Source organism: Melanotaenia boesemani, chromosome 19 (genome assembly GCF_017639745.1).
Source record: "Melanotaenia boesemani isolate fMelBoe1 chromosome 19, fMelBoe1.pri, whole genome shotgun sequence".
Classification (NCBI taxonomy): Eukaryota; Metazoa; Chordata; class Actinopteri; order Atheriniformes; family Melanotaeniidae; genus Melanotaenia; species Melanotaenia boesemani.
In genome coordinates this window covers 21,378,900-21,398,690 of record NC_055700.1, presented here as the reverse complement: position 1 = coordinate 21,398,690, position 19,791 = coordinate 21,378,900, and the positions used below count along the sequence as shown (strand labels likewise).

At 38.7% G+C, this 19,791-nt stretch overlaps 1 protein-coding gene across 3 annotated transcripts in view; it reads left to right on the top strand.

Moving 5' to 3' along the window:
- Positions 1 to 19,791, top strand: part of LOC121629589 (protein unc-13 homolog B-like) — a 64,530-nt gene that overhangs the window by 34,341 nt on the left and 10,398 nt on the right. For 2 of the 3 annotated variants that reach the window (XM_041969247.1, XM_041969245.1), the window contains exons 9-29: positions 2,841 to 3,134; positions 3,213 to 3,303; positions 11,099 to 11,145; positions 11,285 to 11,363; positions 11,638 to 11,643; positions 12,222 to 12,296; positions 12,474 to 12,693; positions 12,832 to 13,059; positions 13,154 to 13,295; positions 13,700 to 13,869; positions 15,022 to 15,137; positions 15,533 to 15,696; positions 16,915 to 17,065; positions 17,217 to 17,285; positions 17,613 to 17,702; positions 17,855 to 17,992; positions 18,080 to 18,210; positions 18,343 to 18,428; positions 19,014 to 19,140; positions 19,213 to 19,309; positions 19,423 to 19,566. In XM_041969247.1, the coding sequence (XP_041825181.1) occupies positions 2,841 to 3,134; positions 3,213 to 3,303; positions 11,099 to 11,145; positions 11,285 to 11,363; positions 11,638 to 11,643; positions 12,222 to 12,296; positions 12,474 to 12,693; positions 12,832 to 13,059; positions 13,154 to 13,295; positions 13,700 to 13,869; positions 15,022 to 15,137; positions 15,533 to 15,696; positions 16,915 to 17,065; positions 17,217 to 17,285; positions 17,613 to 17,702; positions 17,855 to 17,992; positions 18,080 to 18,210; positions 18,343 to 18,428; positions 19,014 to 19,140; positions 19,213 to 19,309; positions 19,423 to 19,566 (2,665 nt within the window). The remainder of the gene's footprint in view (positions 1 to 2,840; positions 3,135 to 3,212; positions 3,304 to 11,098; positions 11,146 to 11,284; positions 11,364 to 11,637; positions 11,644 to 12,221; positions 12,297 to 12,473; positions 12,694 to 12,831; positions 13,060 to 13,153; positions 13,296 to 13,699; positions 13,870 to 15,021; positions 15,138 to 15,532; positions 15,697 to 16,914; positions 17,066 to 17,216; positions 17,286 to 17,612; positions 17,703 to 17,854; positions 17,993 to 18,079; positions 18,211 to 18,342; positions 18,429 to 19,013; positions 19,141 to 19,212; positions 19,310 to 19,422; positions 19,567 to 19,791) is intronic. The other variant, XM_041969248.1, reaches the window with a different exon arrangement.

Sequence of the window (19,791 nt, the reverse complement as noted above, 5' to 3'; positions counted from 1 at the left end):
GCCACTTAAAGTTGAAGGAGAAAGACAAGCCCCTCGGTCAGTGAGTCCTGCAGTCCAGGCAGAGCAGAAGCCACCAGAGCCAGACAAATCTGTTAGTGACTCAGCAGCAGATGCAGTTACAGGCTTTGTGTCCTCTCTGTTTAAACCAGCAGCTGCTCCAACTGAAGGTCCCCAGGAACAGCAGAAGAACTTACTGTTTGGGCTGGGTGGAGCAGCACCCCAGGCTCCTACTGGTCAAACTGGACCATCCTTATTAGGGGGGATATTTGGTGGATCTAACAGCCAGTCAGCATCTCCCCAGATGGGTGCATCATTACTAGGAGGCTTATTCAAAGGATCTGCTCCACAGTCTGGAGCTCAACCCACAGCACCTCCCACTGGAGGATCAATATTAGGTGGGATGTTTGGAGGAGGATCCACTGCCAAGCCTGCAGCTCCCCAGAGTGGTGGATCGTTACTGGGTGGGATGTTTGGAGGAGCTGGAGTAGCATCGCAGACAGGTGGTTCACTCCTTGGAGGAATGTTTGGCGGAGCCACAGGTCAGGCTGCAGGATCACATGCTGGAGCATCAATACTTGGAGGCATAGGCGGATCTCTGTTTGGGGGAATGGCACAACCACCAAAGTCTTCTGAACCAGTGCCAGCTGCACCAAAAGCAACACCTGGAGCTGCTCCTCAGTCACAGAATAAAAATGAAAATGTATCAGCAAAAATACTTGCATCTGGTGGAGAGAGTAGCACAAATAAAATAGATAACGAGCAGGTAACATCTGACAGACCAACTACCGACAGTGCACTCACATCAGAGACAGCTTGTCACAAAGCCTCTGGTGTTGCAAGTGGGCCATTGACTACGACAAATGATTTTACCGATCAGGTAAATAACTCTGAGAAAGAAAAGAGAGCTACTGACGGAGAGGTCTTACATGAAAAGCCCATGGTCATAAGAGGAGACCCTGAGAGTAAAGAAGGTGACAAAATAGTGCCACCTACTGCTCACGAGGCAGATGTCAATAAACCTTCTCCAGCTGATCAGTTGTCCGGCAGTGCTGAGCAACCTCCATCTAAGTCGCTGTTTGGTTTTATGTCGACACAGAGTGATGCAGGAAAATCTCTTGGATCACTTTTTTCACCTGCAATGCCATCAGTTGCTCCTTCACTGCCTCAAACAGAAGGAGGTGGTGGTCTGTTATCAGGATTAAAAACCCTCTCTGGAGGCCTGTTTCAAGAGGAAAGCACTGCTTCTGGAAAACAGGAGCAAACCACATCTTTATTTGGGGCAAAGATAAGTTTTCCCTGGCAGGCAGAGCCACCCAAGCCACAAGCTGTCCCAGTTACAACATCTCAACCCCAACCTAACAAGCCAAGTGGTCAAACACAAACTGTACAAAAAGTTGCAACATCTGATGCCCAAAAAAGTGATCTGGTAGGTTCTTCAGATGATATAGACACCCCCCAGATTTGCATCTCTGCTCCTGAAGTAGATCCTTCAGCATCCCTGATCCCAAAGGAGAAGGAAAGACTTGTAGAAACATACCCCTCTGCAGATTCTGCTTCTGGAGTGCAGCTGGACAACCAGTCCAAGATGGATCTGTTGAATGATAAAAGGCTAGTAAAAAGCATAATAAATGGTATCCCCCTTCACCATTTATGCTTCATTGACAGTTTGAAAAAAATGTTTTTCCTGTCCAGTTCTGCAGTCCATTTTCTCTAGTTTAGCACATGTACATCTGTCTGGGTGTTTGTGAATGTGTGTGTGTGTGTGTGTGTCATGTCCAATATCAGAACAGAACTCCAACAGAAAATGTATATTTATTTAATCATCACAGATTCACCTGTAAGGTAAATCTACATTTTCCCTTTCCAAAGGTTATTTTTTCCAACTCCTCCAGCAATTTTAACATGATTGATAGTTCAGGTGAAAGTGCATTTTGCTGAAGTTAAACTGAAATCTTTATCATTCTAATTGACAAAGTTTGAAGACTGATTCAAAATAAGCAATCCCCTGTAAACATTTATAAATAATGTTAATTGTTTCATCATGATGGAGTTGTCTGATATGATTTGGACAATATTTTAGTAGATGAATAGTCATCATATTATGTAACATTTAACTCAGTAAGTTATGTTCCAATGTCACAAATGTGTTTCATCTAGATGCTACCCATACAAATAAAAAATTTGTAAAATTTTAAACATACAGTTCAATTCTGCATGTTCTATTTTCCAACTCCAACTGTGCTTCAGCCTTGTGAAGTTTCCTAACCCTTCTGTTTGAGACAGGTGCTTTGAAATTTGTGAAAAATGGAAAAGGAAACAATAAAATTGAAAATAAAATATGCAGATGTAACTGTATGTAGGAATGTTGTCATTTTAATAAGCATTTTAAACAGATTACATACACATGTTCTTAAATGTGCCAGTTCTGTCCAGATTCTCAGCTCTAATGTAGGAAAGTCAGTGCAGTGTATAATGCACATGCATTGATGCCATTATCATTTTTATTACTTCCAACATGCAGCAGCCTCATTGCAAGGTTGAGTATCTATTTTAGAGAATTTTATGCTGTGTACACACCAAATTAGTGAATAATTTAAAGAATGGTGGATATAGATCTTAAAATAGTGTATATAAATAATTCTTTGCAGACTGGTGGGTTATTCCAGTCTAATTTCAGTTTTATTTTAATTTAAGAAGTACTTCACTCTACTATTATTTATCAATTCCCACCTGCCTGGCCTGTTTTTAGTGAGACTATGTAAACTACAAATATATTTAGTAGTAGATTTTTACCAACTCTAACTCTGAAATTTTCCTCACTTTTTTTTTTGACATTGTAGTCCAGTGGAAAGTAGTCGCTTTGGATCATCTGGGAACCTGAGCCAGACCAGCTCCCAGTTGAGTGAGACTGGCCATGAGAGCACTGGAGGGTCAGAACTAGAGGAGTCCTTTCACTCCTTCCATAGTACTGGCTTACGCCCCTCCACCAATGGACAGCCATGTACAAATGGACACCTTTCCACCAACGGACACTCAAGTGTCAGTGAGCAGGAAAGAGATCATTTGTCCTCTGAGGTACAACCAGGTTTAAAAAATGACACTTCTGCAGAAAGGAGATCATCTAAACTCCAAAGGTACAATTCTTTTACCCCAGTGGTCACTTATAAAGAGAGTACAAGAAAACTGAGGTCTCTTTTTTGTTAAATATCTAGGTTCCACGATGGAGGACCACCGTTACCATTTTCCCCGTCCAGAGTTCGCTGGTTGAAGGCCATTAATAAAGTCAGGGTTCAGCTGCGGGAGGTGAGCAGTGGTTTACTTTTTCTTCTTATAATTCTTCCTGTTCACCCAATCAATACACAAAGACAACACTCTTGTAAAAAAAAAAAGTAAATAAATAAATATATAATTGTGGTCCTTTGACACTGGTTGAGTTTTACCTCTTTTGATGTGTATATCAGTTTATCAGTTTTCAGTGTTCCTTACATACCAAATTCCTCTTCTTATGAAACTGACCAGGAGTACATTTTGTATTGGCATGGTTACCTGCCACCAAAGTTTCAGAACCTTGCTCTCCTGTGCAGTATAATAAAACATTCCTACACAAAGTGGTAAGATAGAAACTATCAAATTTTGATGTAATACTGCATTGGGAAACTGGTATACAGTCACCCTCCGCCTTGTCTCCTTCTTCTCAGTCTTCTGTGAAGCTTAAGTATCCCGCCCTATCAGTTGACTAAGGCCCAGTCATTGTGACTGAAATACTATAATTTTCATTAATGTGTTATTCACTCATGGCCACTCATTTCCTCTCATGTTGTACTGCTCATGATTTCGGTACTCAAAGTTTCTTTTGGCTTATTCAATATCCAAAATGTCAGGCAATACAAAATTATCAAGTTTATTTATTTTACTTTTTTTAATTACAAATGTAAGAGAATAACGTGTAGTTTTTAGACAATAAATGCAATCATGATTGTCTGAATAACAGACAATGAAATTAGTTTTTTTTGTTTGTTTGTTTGTTTTGTTTTTTTCTGAAAAAAGTACACAGAAGCAAATATATGTGTTACAACAGTGCAGTGTCATCTCTGGCATTTCTATTCACAGTCAAACCCCATGTTACTTTATATTGATCCAATCTCCTGTGCCATTTGTGGGGAGTTTTTTTTTTTATATATATATAAAAGACAAGTAGACAGTTGTTGAATTTTCTCTTTCATTCAAGTCTAATCATAAAAACTAGACTTCTCAAGTTGCTTGCAGTAAATGCACTGAAATCTCCTACCTATAACTGGGGTTCTTTCCTTTGCTAAAGCTTTTTACAGGATAGCACGAAAGGAGTAACTCATAACTCCTATAACGATTGGCTTGCAAGGATTGAACTGTAAGTGGCTGACTGAAAACATGACTATAAATGGAAGGTAGAAGCTTTCTAAGTGCCATTTATTCAAAGACATGGAAAGACACTTTAAGACATAAACTAAATGCTGGAAGCATTAATGAATTAGACTTTCTATGTCAGACGTGTTAAGGATCTAGAATCAATATTGAAAAGGATCCTTACATGCTTGCTTACATTTAAAGATAAGAATGACATAAGCATTATTGTACTTTACTCAAATGTATGTACCACTGGTACATAGCACATTTTTATGCTTTTTGCCAGTGGTAAAGGTAAAAGTGAGTCAGAATAATTGCTGAGTGAACAGTAATCATTGTTGCTAATATCTTGATATAAATAAAAATAACACATTAAAAAATTAAATAAAATATCACAAGTGGCTCAAACTGGCAGATGCAGAAACACAGAAAATAGTGAATTAGTCTGAGAGCTGGCAGTGTTACAGCCTCAGATTAGCTTTGCACTGGAATACATCACCAGAGGACAGCAGTGAAGAGAGAGAGAGCTGAGAAAGAGGGTGGGAGGGAAGTCGGGATGGCTACAGTACTTAACCAAGTGTGAACTGTTGTGATCGGTGTTCTTCTCTTGTCATGCTTGTTATTCTAGTGGTAGAAATGAAGGATACAGCACTTCTGAGCCTTGTCAGGGGAGCAGTGTTGGGTTGATTGACTCATAGCAAGACTCATAGCAAGAGGATAGAGCTGATGAAAGAAAGAGAAATTACAATCACTGAGCTTCCAAGATACTCTTTATGTGGATTTAATCAGTCTTGCAAAATGATTAACACAGGTTCCTCTTTTTTTCCAGTAAGGTAAGGTTGACTTTTTACCTTTTTTAAAAATATTATTTTTATTTAACTTGTTTAGACAATGATTAAAAATTTAAATTAGAGGTATGTTGTAATGTCTGATTATGCATACAATGTAAATAAACTGTATATAGTGTATAGTTTCTTTACAAGTGTTATAAAGTGCTTCATCCAGCAGCATATAAAAGTAAAAATAAAGTAAAAAGTTACTAAAACAATGCAACAATAGAAATTAGCAATTTATCAATAAAATTTGTAAAAAATTAGGAAAAACTTTCTCATAAGTATTATAGAAAGAGAAATAAAAGACACCGACTCTGTTGACCTAATCTCCTCAGGCAGCTCCATCCAGAGTTTAGGGCTTTGACCGAAAATGTCTCATTTGGTCTTCGAATGTGTCTTTGGCAGTAGAAAATGTTCTGTGCCAGAGGGTCTCAGTTTTTATGCAGGCTCATGTGGTCGTAAAAGTCAGATAAAGAAGTTGAAATTAAAAAAAAGTAAAAAAAAAAAAAAAAAAAAAAGTAGATGGAAGACCACAGAAGACTCTTAAAAAGTCTTCAGGTTGTTTGACCAAGAGAATGTAATATAACCCACTTGCTATGTAATGTGTCAGAAATCCATGTTACCCTGTATTTTCAGAGAATACAAAAATATCCTAATGCTCCCAGTTAATTCAGCCAACATGTTCATCAGTTTATTTTCATATTCAGATTCGTGATTGCAGTAAGCTATTCTTACAAGCTTGATTATACTTTTCTGCCCACCAATCTCTTATCAGACTGACACACACCTGCAGCGTTGAAGTGCTTATTGGAGACCTAAGTGCAGTGGGTGGGTTAATGTTGTTAGCAATTATATACTCTATGGAATAGTTTACCTCATTAAATTGGAAATGTTTTTCCCCAAAAATAAAAGTTAAAGCTCACTGCAGTTATTAAATAATGACATACGGGAAATTTAGAAAATAAGAAATGGTAAAGAAAATCCCCAGAACTTCATATTGTGCATACACATCTTCAGGCAAATGACATCCAGATCATATTATGATTTTTTGTTAAAGACTGTGCTCAACACCAGGAGTATTTAAGGTGCATATTTATATAGATTTGTAGATGTAGTTGTAGTTGTGGGTCGGATGTAGTCAATATTTCTCTTAAAAACTCTTAGCAGTTAAAATAAATCAAACAGTCAAGAAAAGACACAAATGTATTGTTTTACAAGGAATTCTGAAATAATTAAAATCTCATTTAACATTGAGATATCACATATTTTCCTGCTGAGTTAAATTTGAGATTCGAGTTGTCTGTTTTAGCTGGAATCCTTTCTCATGTGTTTATTATGAATGTTTCTATGGATTTTCCTATCAGTTAATTTGTAGATCCAAATTCTGCCAAACTGCACTGGTTTTTACAAAAAACACAAGTTAGTTATCCCTGCAGTGTATATATAATTTGGCAGGGGGTGAGAGCTTTCCAGCCTTGCAGCTGGTCTGGCTATGAAAGAATGACATGGCTTCAGAGGCTGACCTGTCGTGTAATTACTATGCTGTCTTTCCAAAGCGTCTTAATTACATAGATCTGAGCAGCTGCATGGTGTTAATTATTGAAGTTGTCTATCTGGCAGAGATCAGTTAAAAAAGACATTGTCTATCTGACTTTTGGATTATTGTAGCCTGAAAGTATCATCAAATAAGTACTACATTTATATTTTCAACTGTTTATTCTGCAAGCAAAACACCATTTTGGTCCATTTTTCCTCAGAAATTGATTAAAATGAGCAGTTTGCTATAATACAGCATGCATACATCCGGTACATATACTGTTCATCAAGTAGCAATGTTCAAATTAAATAAAAACTATAAACAAAGATTACTTATTGTACTATTTCCCTTATTAGTTTAAAATTAATTTTACTAAATCCATAATTCAGGATGATTATAATTCTAATCAAATTTATTAGTCCCGTCAAGTTTATACTTTTCTTATAATAAATTGAACATTTTCAACAAAAGAGTTATTTTTTGCTCTAATGTCTTAATTTTGCTTTGGCATTAGTCAGCTTTGATGTTTATGCTTGGCTATTATTTCATGATGGGGATAAAGCAGAAGTTCTAAACGTGTGTTTTCTCTTCTTTTTCAACAAATGACTTGTGATTTGCTGCAGGTATTTACACACATGCAGTTTCAGATGTTGGCTTATGCTTAAACCACTCTGAGTCACAGAGCGTGTGGTTTGTCCATGAGTGGGAATAGCTGATCAAGAGTGCCATTTCTCAGGGATGTTCCCCAGAGGACACCTCAGTGGACAGGATGAACCTTACACTACAGATCTGCATCCACTCTTTCCAAAGAGGCAAGATCTGCAGAAGAATTCCCAGAGCCCAAACATGGGGCGAAGCCTGCACAAAAAGCTGCAAAATCACCTGCAGAGGCCAGAAGATAATCCCTCTCATGGCTCTTCAAAAGTCGATGTTACTGGGAACAAAGCTGACCTTGCCCCAGCTAGGGAAGACACAAGTTCTCACTGCCAGGATGACAGTGGGGCTGTGGAGAATGCTATGGCCAAGCCTCTTGAAAAGCTTAGAAGTGATGCAGAGAAGGAAAAGATGGGAGATGATGAAACTGAGCAAGGGTCTAGTAACATAGTGCAGCATATCCTGAAAGAGCTGAAAGGCATTAACAAGATCCAGGAAGAAATTTCTGACCTGAGGCAGTACCTGACGTCTGTACGTGGGTCAGTGGACGAAGTGTCTTGTTGTGTCGATGCAGTGCTCAGTGAGATAGGTGAGCTGTACTCTGGAAGTTCAGCTACACCTCACCCAAGTCCAGTTCCCCAAATGTCAGGCATCAGACGAGGAAGCCTGGGTAGACAAAACGCCATCACATCGCTGCAAGAGAAAGATCTTAGTCCACTGTTAGATCACAGAGAGTATGGAAAAGATTCAGGATGTTTAGCATTTCACAGATCCCCACAAAACTGGCTTGGTGATGACGCCCCCCTCAGATCAGACCAAGAGAACTCAAACATGCATGTGTTAAGTCATGCAAAACCTGACCTCTGCTACCTGGAGCTTCATTGTGAGCAGAACTACCAAAGCACCAGCTCTTTATCATCATGTCATAGTTCCAACTGTCCTGAAGCAGGCTTTCTTTCTGGTGACACAGAATGTGATCAGTGGCCTTCAAATGAGATGCAACACAGTATGAGCAGAGGAGGAGGTTGGAGCGAGGAAGACATCTCCTCTTGTACAAACAGTGGAGAAGAACTGGAGAATTGTCGAGATGTTTGGAACAATTGTGCCACTGAGGAGACACAAAGTAGCACGCCGGGTCTTTCCTCACACACCAGTTCTGAACACATCTCTCTGTTGTTTGGACACCATTACAATTCTCCCTCAAGTTCTTCCAGTATGGTGGACCAGAGACCCCTCCGATGCCAAACTGAGGAAGAAAACTTGGAGTGTGACTGTGCTGCAAACTGCCCCTTTTCTCGTAGCTCTGGTTACCACACCATGGATGCCTGTGCAAATGAGCTCGGCAGCGAGCCCTCCCGGAGCCTGAGTTGCTCTACTGTGTTGTTAACAGACTATGACGATGGTTACCTGGAGTCTCATTCACTATGTGACGATTGCCCATCATCTGGGGACACTCTTGATCTGGGGTCGGCTGACAGTTTGGACAGGGAGTGGACAGATCACAGCCTTTCCAGGGAGGATGCAGGGGAATCTTTTTCAGTAGAGTCTTCAGAAATGGATTTCAAGAGTGTACCCACAGGCCCAAACACAGCCTTAGATGTTACAACTTTCAGCAAAGCTGTAGTCACTTTCAGATCTGCATTGAAAGGGGCTTTGAAAAAGTTTGAAGGATCTAATCCAGACGGAGTGAGCGATGATAGTAAAGCGGAGGTGTCTCCATCCCCAAACAGACAATCCTATGAAAGTAGGAGGCAAAGCAGTGCTGAACATATGGAGCAGGAGGTTAGTCTAATAGACAATCACATTCAGTTTGCTTCTCCAAAGGATAGTGAGACTTCAGTATACTTGGATTGTGGTGAGATACATGAAAATATGTTGTTCTCCCTACAAGCATCCCCCAACAAAACAAGCCACTCTCCCGGCACCCCAACAGAGTATTACTCAGCAGAGATTTCACAGGGAAAAGATGAATGTCCAACAGATGGGGATTTGTCCAACCTTGACTTGACACCAGACCACAGCCCTGCAATGCAGGACGAATGTCCTCCAGGTTCAGTGCTCAGCACAGAGGAGGTGAGGCTAAGTCCAATTAGGGAAAACTTTGATCTTGCTGAAGTAAATAACAAAGAGCCAACAGATGCTGGTCACAGAGAGCGTATAGCTAATTTCCAGCGTATTCTAAGGGAAAAGAGGCGAACTCGTCATAGACTATCAAAATCTTCCCAGGGGTCTCATGGTTCTCAAGGGTCTCAGGGATCCCAATCTCTGGACGAATTTATTCCAGGTAGTAAAAAATTGCCTTTTTTTCCCCTATCTTCCTCAATACTGTAGTAAAATGTAAAACAAAAAGAAATTAAGCCTTCTGCAATTTTCTAGTATAATAAGAAGTATTACAGTGAATCTATTATTTCTTCAAAATGCTGAATGTATTAACTCACTTAATTTATTTGATTTTTGTTGGTTTTTTTTACAGAGTATGGGAGAGAGGATAATCAGGTTACTAATAAATTAGTTTTCTGTATAAGTTTTTTTTTTTTTTTTTTTTTTTTTGCTTTTGAATTCTGTTGATTCATATTTGATTGTTGTGGGACAATTGTAAACATTTTTCATTCATACTGCCTATTTTGTTTTTCTTTGTCAAAGAGAATGCTTGTGTGGACCAAAGGCATAATGCACTACATACAGATAACAAACATCACTGGTTTGTTGTAGCTTTAGGCTAAAAATGTACTTGCTTTTAAACCATGTGTTCGCATAAGCAACTGTACTTGTTTGTGTACTACCCTTGTTCCCAGAGGGTTCAACTTGGGGGCACATTAGAAAAGTCCTGTTTTGTAAACAGAAGGATGAGTATGGTGACAATAGAAGAGGTTAGTATTTGGTTAATTTTTTTAGATCACAGCAGAAACAAGCGACAGCAGCTGTATCATGGATGGTATATAAGGTCCCTAAAACAACGTGTCTAGTCTTCTAAACTTTCTGTCAGCATTTTTACTGCTTTTCATCAGATCTTACATCTCGTCATATTGGTAACCTAAACTATCCCTACTGGTTACTTGCATGTATTGCAGCTTGCGAGCGAATAGGTCGAACTGCAGCAGATGTGTACAAATGACTCTTTACAAACACAAAATACTCAAGGCAGCCATGATAAATAAGCATACACATGATTTAACAGCAAGTTTATCTTTGGCTTTACAGTACAATTCTCCTGTCAATTTTTTATTTCTTGCGCAGCTTTTTAACAGTTCCCCAAAAAAGTCATATATAGAGACTGAAGCCAAAAAAGATCTTCACTCTTGATTTTTAGATGAATGCAAAGATACTGAGAAAGAAATCAGTGTACATGCAAAGTATACCAAAGCTTTGGTGTTATTGCCAAATCCCTTCAATGATTTGATTTGATCTGCTCCTCCCAAAGCAGCTTTCTGATTTAAATTTATTTTAAAATTGTCTAATTATACTTCCATACTTCACTCTTGTGGTCACCATTTCGTGTTGTACAAAAAATAAAATTCAGCAATGTTTATTTAGATGTGTCTTTTAAAGTTATCATCTTTTTGTGTGTGTTTAAACTTTGCATGTTCTGTGACATCCAAGAGGTAAAACTCAACCAAATTTATTTTCATCGCCCCCTATTTTCTTCTTACAGTGTACCGTTTTAAGCTATTTTATATTTTAAATCTTACAGGTCCGAGATGTGGAACCCAGCGCGAGACAGGCTTGGGTTAAACCAGGGTAAGTTATACACTGTTGACACCTACATATTTGGATTGCTTTTAATAATATAGTGGTGAATTATTAATCACTGAATAAAGAGCATTTTATTTGCACACTTCTTTAAACTCGTGGCTACACTATTTTTGACTGTTCACAGTGGCGGATCTGGTCTGTATGGAATTGACAGCATGCCTGATCTGCGTAAAAAGAAGCCCATCCCCTTGGTCAGCGATGTGGTCAGTATTAATGGCTCATTCTTTAGCTACACAGTCCATGTTATTTGTCACCCTGCCTGTTTTGCTCTTTCTATGCAAGTCATGTCTTTCTACTTGTGAAACCACCATAGAAGTCTAAGTTGTGCTGTTGTCTTTAAGCTAAACTTGGAATGAGATCATCATCCACACATGGATACAGATATGAAATCAGACTGCTAATTTCTTTCTCCCTCCTCTCTTAAACCTGAAACTATTCCCCACAACTCTCTTGAATGCACTCACTCTTCTCGGTCAGGCTATGGTAAGTTATTGATCGCAGCTGCCACTCCCCTTTTCCTTCTGAAGCACAAAATATCAAGTAGGACAAATATAACACTGGTTGCCTCAAACATATTTGTGTACAGCATGTTGATCCTCTTGACTTCACACGTCATGTTTAAAATTAAATTAAAACATGCATGCTTCCTCTTGGTCATGGGTAGCCCTTCTTCCTACTTGATATTAAAATTTAAGTATATAATCATTGCTCCACCCTTTTAGTTTATGTGTTTCCTCCCTTGATGAGCCATTTATTAAATCATGCATAAAGCAATGCAACTAGAAACGTTCTGTTAGTCTACTTAATCTAACTTTTTTTTGTTCTTTTTAAAGAAAACTGCTCATCACCCTTCAAACTAACAATACTCACATGGGTTTTCTGTTACAAGTTCACAGAGGGGAAAAACAAACTATGCTAACCCTACTGACCACCCCTATAGTCTTCCTTCCCATCTCCTCTGATAGCAACATTATGGCAGTGCTCTTGGTTGTGGGTTGGACATATATTTGTTTACTGAATGCAAATGTAAGCAAATTTTTTATTTATCACATCTTGTTCAGTCTCTTGTCCAAGCCAGGAAGGCAGGGATCACCTCCGCTATGGCTGCTCGGTCTTCATTCAAGGACGAAGAGCTGGTGAGTACAATACTTCTGAATAATAATAATAAAAATGGCATTATTAGTTACAAAAAAGAGGTCATTTAAATGTTCTTTGTTGTAAATATATGCCATTGAAATGGCCTGTCATTCATGGATCTCTCATTGTAAATGAATGAGCAAGAGCCAAAAACAAACAGAATCTTCCTTTTGTAGAAGAACCATGTGTACAAGAAGACTCTTCAGGCTCTCATCTATCCCATATCCTGCACTACACCGCATAACTTTGAGGTGTGGACAGCAACCACACCCACATACTGCTATGAGTGTGAGGGCCTGCTGTGGGGAATTGCTCGCCAAGGGATGCGTTGCTCCGAATGTGGCGTCAAATGCCATGAAAAGTGCCAAGAGCTCTTGAATGCTGACTGTCTTCAACGTAAGTATTGTCCAGGAAACTGTTTAAAGAAATGCTCCTTATTTAAATAAAAATAATGATTTGGGTAATGTTTTCATGTAATCAGCTGCCTCTCTTTTTCAGTTAAATATTATTAGAGTTTCTTTCATCTACTTTAAGGTGCTGCGGAAAAAAGCTCTAAGCATGGAGCTGAAGATCGCACTCAAAATATCATCATGGCCATGAAGGACAGGATGAAGATTAGGGAAAGGAACAAACCAGAGATCTTTGAGCTGATCAGAGAAGTGTTTGTCATCAGCAAAGCCATTCACGCACAGCAGATGAAGGCCATCAAACAGAGTGTGTTGGATGGCACCTCAAAGTGGTCAGCCAAGATCACCATCACAGGTATATCATTTTAGTTCTGATTTCAAATCTTGTGCTTCGTCTTAATTATACAACTAACCTCATGGTTATAATCGTTTATCTGTCTCTGTTGTAGTTGTTTGTGCCCAAGGACTTCAGGCAAAAGACAAGACAGGATCCAGTGACCCATATGTCACTGTTCAGGTGGGAAAGACCAAGAAGAGAACCAAGACCATTTATGGCAACCTAAATCCAGTCTGGGAGGAAAAATTCCACTTGTAAGTTGCTAATCTTTTTCTTTGTTAGAAAATTGTTGTAGAAGGTTCCTTATATAAATAAATATATAAAAACAACAACTTGAGCAAAGTTACAATAGCATTACATAGAGTTTATAGCAATGCAGACTTGTGTCTTAATAGCTATGAACACATTATTTTATTTAAAAAAAACTTGAGACTATAAATCTCATCTTATCTTTAAGAATAGAATAATCCTATATTTTTCCTTCAGAGGGGAAATTTACATTTTTAGAGACAATGTTTTAATAAATGCAGAATGTGCTCTAAAATTTTAGAAGTTGTTTCCAACAAAAGGTGGGTTTTGTTTTGCAAATCATAAAATTATTTTGGGCCAGTTTTCTTCAATTCTTTTTTTTTTTTTTTTTTTTTTTTTTTTTTTTAAGTGAGTGCCACAATTCTTCAGACCGAATCAAAGTGCGTGTGTGGGATGAAGATGATGACATCAAGTCCAGGGTGAAGCAGCGTCTGAAGAGAGAGTCTGATGATTTTCTGGGTCAGAGTATCATTGAAGTTCGAACACTGAGCGGCGAAATGGATGTCTGGTACAACCTGGGTCAGTATAATGCTTTGCGTTCGTGATATACTGTATGTGAAAAGAGATGAAATGAGGTCAAACTACTTTTCCCATTTTAATCTTAGATGCTGAGCAGTTATTGGAACTGCACTAAGAACACACACTTTTGTTGTTTTATCACTGTGAGATCTGTTGAATTGACTTGCATACAACATTGTAGCATCAGAGAAAAAAATATTGACTTCTATATATACATATATAGAAGTCTATATATATATATATATGTATATTCTTGTTTTTTTGTTTGTTTTTTTTGTAACACATATGGAGCTTCTCCTACTGCATTGGTCTGTATGACAATACTGGCTTACCTTACACACCTATTTTATTAAATTGTTATGAGTCTCATCATGTTAGCTGACAGTTGTGACAATGTGTCTGTCCACATACATAAATAAATACAATTTAAATGCCTCACAAGACAGTGGACTAATTAGATTTTTTTCCCTTTATCTCCATACTTCTTATTTCCATATCGTATGTAAACATAAGCCATTGCCTTCTGAGTAAAGAAAGCTTGTCACAGAATCTGAAAATACCCATAAATCTACTTCTATTTATATTAAACTTAGAACCACTTGAAAAAACGTATTAATTTGTACTAAAATTGATGATGTCATGGAATGCGTTCAGTTCATTTCAAGTATTTTCTCTATTCTTTTTCTAACCCTTTTCTCCTCCTCCTGACACGAGGTTATCAAGTGGCAGTGCTCCAGTCGGAAATCAACCGCTCTGCCGACATGTACAAATTACCCTTAATGATGTCCCTGTCAGGGCAAATAGCAGGGGCGAGCCGCCAAGTGCTCCACCTCCAGATAAGCTCCGGCTCAAATGTCTTTGGCGATCAGGCGCAGATCCACCCAGCCCACTGCCGTTGTCTCGCTCACTATCAGCTGGAGAACTTCTATTATCGCAGCCAGCTCTGCGCTGCCATCAAACTGTACAACCCCCACCTCTCCCTGCAGTAGAGCTGCCATGCTGACAGCCTGTAATTAGTGTTGGGTTAACAGACCGGGTTTCATGGGCCTCTATGGCCCCAATTTGGATCAGTGTTATGAATCAAGAAGGTGCAGGTGCATGTGTGTTAGAGTATCTGTGTATCAGAATGACTGTATTTGTTTTTAATTACAGAGAAGAGGACGGACAAGTCGGCCGTGTCGGGTGCCATTCGCCTCCAAATCAACGTGGAGATTAAAGGAGAGGAGAAAGTGGCTGCGTATCATGTGCAGTACACCTGTTTGCATGAGGTAGATTATAACCGGAAGCATGTAGGATGTTTAACATGTTCAGCATGTTTTCAGGAGTCTTAGAAAATAAAAACTAAAGAAAAAAAACAACTTTCCCTGTTTGTAATATGTTTGTGATATGCAGCAGATTGTCTGCGGATGTGACTGATTTAGAACGGATTAAAATCACAGATATACTTTTATTTTTATAATCCCAGCTCCTAGTTTATATTTTATAACTGTTATAAAACTGAATCAGAAAAGCTTTTAATCCCTCAGTGGCTTCAGAACACTTCCAGGATAAATGCTACTGAGTTTAAATTCCCACATCTTCCACATATTTGTCCCAAATTTCTACAAGCCACAATATATATATATATATATATTATTTTTTCTTTCCTCTCTGTCCATTGCAGAATCTGTTCCATCATTCAACTGATGTGCTCGGCCAAGGTGTGGTGAGAATCCCCGAGGCTCGTGGAGACGATTCATGGAAAGTGTACTTTGACGATGTGGCACAGGACATAGTTGATGAGTTTGCCATGCGTTATGGGATTGAGTCAATCTACCAGGCCATGACGTAAGTCTGAGATGTTATACTGGATAAAAGGATTGTCTTTCCAACTCACCCCACTTGTCAGTGTGTTTATAATATGGCTATCAAACGATATATTTTTTTTTATCCAATTAATTCCCAGGATAGCTGTGGATTAATCACAATTACTCGCATTTCAAAATGTAAACACCTAGCTTGTGGTCTGCCAAAAACTAGGTGTTAAACCTGAGATTGCAGCCTCAACAAATACATGCTTGTGGTTGAGATAGAGGAGCTTTGGTGACACAAAAACCCCTTCCTGCTGTGCTCTGTCTGCAAATTACTCTGTTTTATTCATTGTTCCTGCCTTTCTTTTTTTTTTTTTTTTTTTTTTTTTTTTTTTTTTTATTGTCAAACTTCCCTCTAAGAGGTTTTTCAGTCCCGCCCTGGTCACAATCAGTTATTATGTAGAAGCAACAACTTCTACCTCTTTTTTTTTTTTTTTTTTTTTTCTCTTGGTGGTCATTTGGTGCATTAACACCACCAACTGGTAAGGAGGGTGGACTAGAATGTCAGATGGGACGACTGACTGATTAATTGTGTGAAAAATCAAATGGGTCATCCTTTTAAATGTAAAGCTTAAAACTACCAGAATCTTCATAAAAAAGGAGGCCAAAGTGTTTCTTAGTTGATTCGGTTCACGATAGTGACAAGGCACCTACATACAAATTCAGCTTCAAAGATAATGCCAGATTCAGATTTTGATATAAGAAACAACTTTGTTGTTTGCATGCATTAAAAAAAATAACATATTATTCCACAGACTAATTTCTGAGTTGACATATTAATTTTGACAACTTCTCCTCTTGCCCTCATTTTTTTATGCAGTTGTAGTAAAGTACCTTGTAGAGCCTTTGAAATTCCCCATTGACCTTCAAATTTAGGACCAAACTTGGATTTGCCTCCATGTAATGTCATGATCTTTACAAATGTGTTAACTGGACCCATCATCAAAATGCAAAGGTTCATCCTTCATACTAACCTGAAGGACAGGTGAAATGACCAATCCTAACAGGGATCCTTAGATTAAGACAAGACCCTGAGAAGAAGCAAGATGTCCATTAGCCACACACTGACAACTCACTAAATCCTCTTCACCCTGACAATAAACATTCTTCATAAACATGAGCAGGAACAAGCTAAGAAGAGAGGAAGCCTGCACCTTGGCTTTGTACGAAGCTTTGCTTCTGCTTCTCTTTACAGACACTTTGCCTGCCTGTCGACCAAATACATGTGTCCTGGGGTTCCTGCGGTGATGAGCAGCCTGCTTGCTAATATCAATGCTTTCTACGCCCACACCACCGCATCCACAAATGTGTCCGCCTCCGACCGTTTTGCTGCTTCCAATTTTGGGGTTTGTAACCACCGTTAACACAAAAAACACAACACAAATGTTGTTTCATCCTTCTCCACTGAAAGTCTCTCATTTACATACTTTTTTTATCAGTCTCATCTTAGTACTGAAATAAGCACAATCTTACATTTTTCCCTTGATCCTCATACAGAAAGAACGCTTTGTCAAGCTCTTGGACCAGCTGCACAACTCCTTGCGCATTGACCTGTCAACCTATAGGGTAAGGTTCTTAGAAATAACCCTGCCAGGAATGACTGATAATATCAGCAATGTGGGGTTACAATTACATGTTGCCACAATAGAAAATGCCAGTCACAGTTATTATAAAATAAATCAAAATATATTTTTCTACATTTTTACTACGTCACATAATTTGGTTTTTCTATGTTTTCATATATATTAAAGCTTATCTGCATTTAAGAACATAAACAGTAATTCTATAAAAGCTGGAAAGTATACATGCTCAATGTTGTGCTTACTTGCACATTAAGTTCTGATCATTAACTCTATCAAGTTTAGTTTTAAATTAAACTTGTTTTCTCTGTAGAACCATTTCCCTGCCAGTAGCAAGGATCGCCTGCAAGATTTAAAGTCCACTGTGGACCTTCTTACCAGCATCACCTTTTTTAGGATGAAGGTAGCTAATCGTTTCATGCACTTTGAAACGTGCATGATCAAGTGTCACTGATTTGTGTTTGTTTTTTTTATTGGCACTGCATAAAATTTGGTTGATTGGAATTGTTTGCAGTTAAATCACTTACAGTGTTGCTGTCTGCAAATGGTGTGCAGGTTCAGGAGTTACAGTCTCCACCCAGAGCCAGCCAGGTGGTGAGGGACTGCGTCAAGGCTTGTCTCAACTCTACATATGACTACATCTTTAACAACTGCCATGAGCTGTACAGCAGACAGTACCAACCTGCTGACACAGTGAGTCATAAACCACTACAGTTTATTTATCATTTGCATTTCTTTTTTTATCTAAGGCTGTTTTTTTTTGTTTGTTTTTTACAACAGAACAAGGAGGAGCTGCCTTTGGAGGAACAGGGTCCAAGCATCAAGAACTTAGATTTCTGGCCTAAACTCATCATGCTTATTGTCTCCATCATTGAAGAAGACAGGAACTCCTACACACCTGTGCTTAATCAGTTAGTAATTCCAATGCTTACCTGTTGTTTTGTTTTACTACCCTTATTTTCAGTTGTTCTTGACATTTGATACGTATTTAAACTGTGATACTTTCTTAGTTTGATATTAGAAAACCGTAATTTCCCACTCAGATTCCCTCAAGAGCTGAATGTAGGAAAGGTGTCAGCAGAAGTCATGTGGACGTTGTTCGCTCAGGACATGAAGTACGCTATGGAAGGTAGGTCTTGGTGTCATGTCTGCTGTGCCGTTAGCCGTATATTTATAGCTCTGTCTTTGAGTCTTTGTAGAATTGCGTTGCAGAGTTGAATTGCAGAGATCTGTTTGTATCTGCTTGATATGAACCAAAGAGCTGGGGGGTCACAGAACAAATGGTTGGGGAAAAAAAAGCTGTAATGAAGCTTCTGGGAAATGAGAGTTAAATACAAAACACTGAATGTGCCTAATTTGAAAGCTGCTTATCTTTCTCTGGAGCCTCTTCATCCTTTTCCGCTGCTATATTGTACAAGTACCATCGGTCCCCAGACGAATGTGGCTTTTATTCTAGCCCCTGTCCCCAATATGAGTCCACTACAGAGACTACCACTGTAAAGAATGAAGGAAGGAATGAATGGATGAATAAACAAAGTTTGCTTGATGTAATACAGAAGGAGATTATATGACAGAATGAGATTTTGCTCCAGACGATGTAAATTTGGATGATGTAGTTTTTAGCAAATCACAAAAAAGGATGCTTCTTGTTCCGCTGTTTTCCTAACACATCCAGAGAGATCTGTTCAGTTCAGCTCTGTCTTTGTTCCTACAGATCATGAGAAGCACCGGCTGTGTAAGAGTACAGACTACATGAACCTGCATTTTAAAGTCAAGTGGCTCTACAATGAATATGTCAAAGAGCTGCCAAACTTCAAGGGTGTTGTTCCTGATTACCCGTCGTAAGTATAAAAAGTCAAAAAGTTTTTTTGAGGAGGAAAATAAATTCTGCTAATTTTTACTTTCCTTTTTAGATGGTTTGTGCAGTTTGTTCTACAGTGGTTGGATGAAAATGAGGATGTATCAATGGAATTTATGCAAGGAGCCTTGGAGAGAGACAAAAAAGATGGAGTAAGAGAGACACACATCACACACACATCCACACAGTCTCAGCATTAGAGGTGCTTCGTAGCATGATGACATGTGTAGCATGCTAGTGATAGTAACTGTTTATGTACTCTCAGTTCCAGCAGACCTCTGAGCATGCTCTGTTTTCCTGCTCTGTGGTGGATATCTTCACCCAGCTCAACCAGAGCTTTGAGATCATCAAGAAACTGGAATGTCCCGATCCTAACGTCATGGCTCAGTACAGCCGCCGCTTCTCCAAGGTAACCTTCTGCACCAGATTGTGAAAGCAAGCTAGAATAGGACCACACCGCTAGCTCAGATTTGAAACTCGTATCATTGTCATTTTAGTGTAAAGTCTCAGTAATTTTACCAATTTACCATATTTTCCCTCTCTATGAAAAATGTTCAGCACAGTTTGATGTTTTGGGTTTTCATCATAGAATATTTGTAAAAACTGTGTCAAATAATTGTTTGTGAAATGTAAT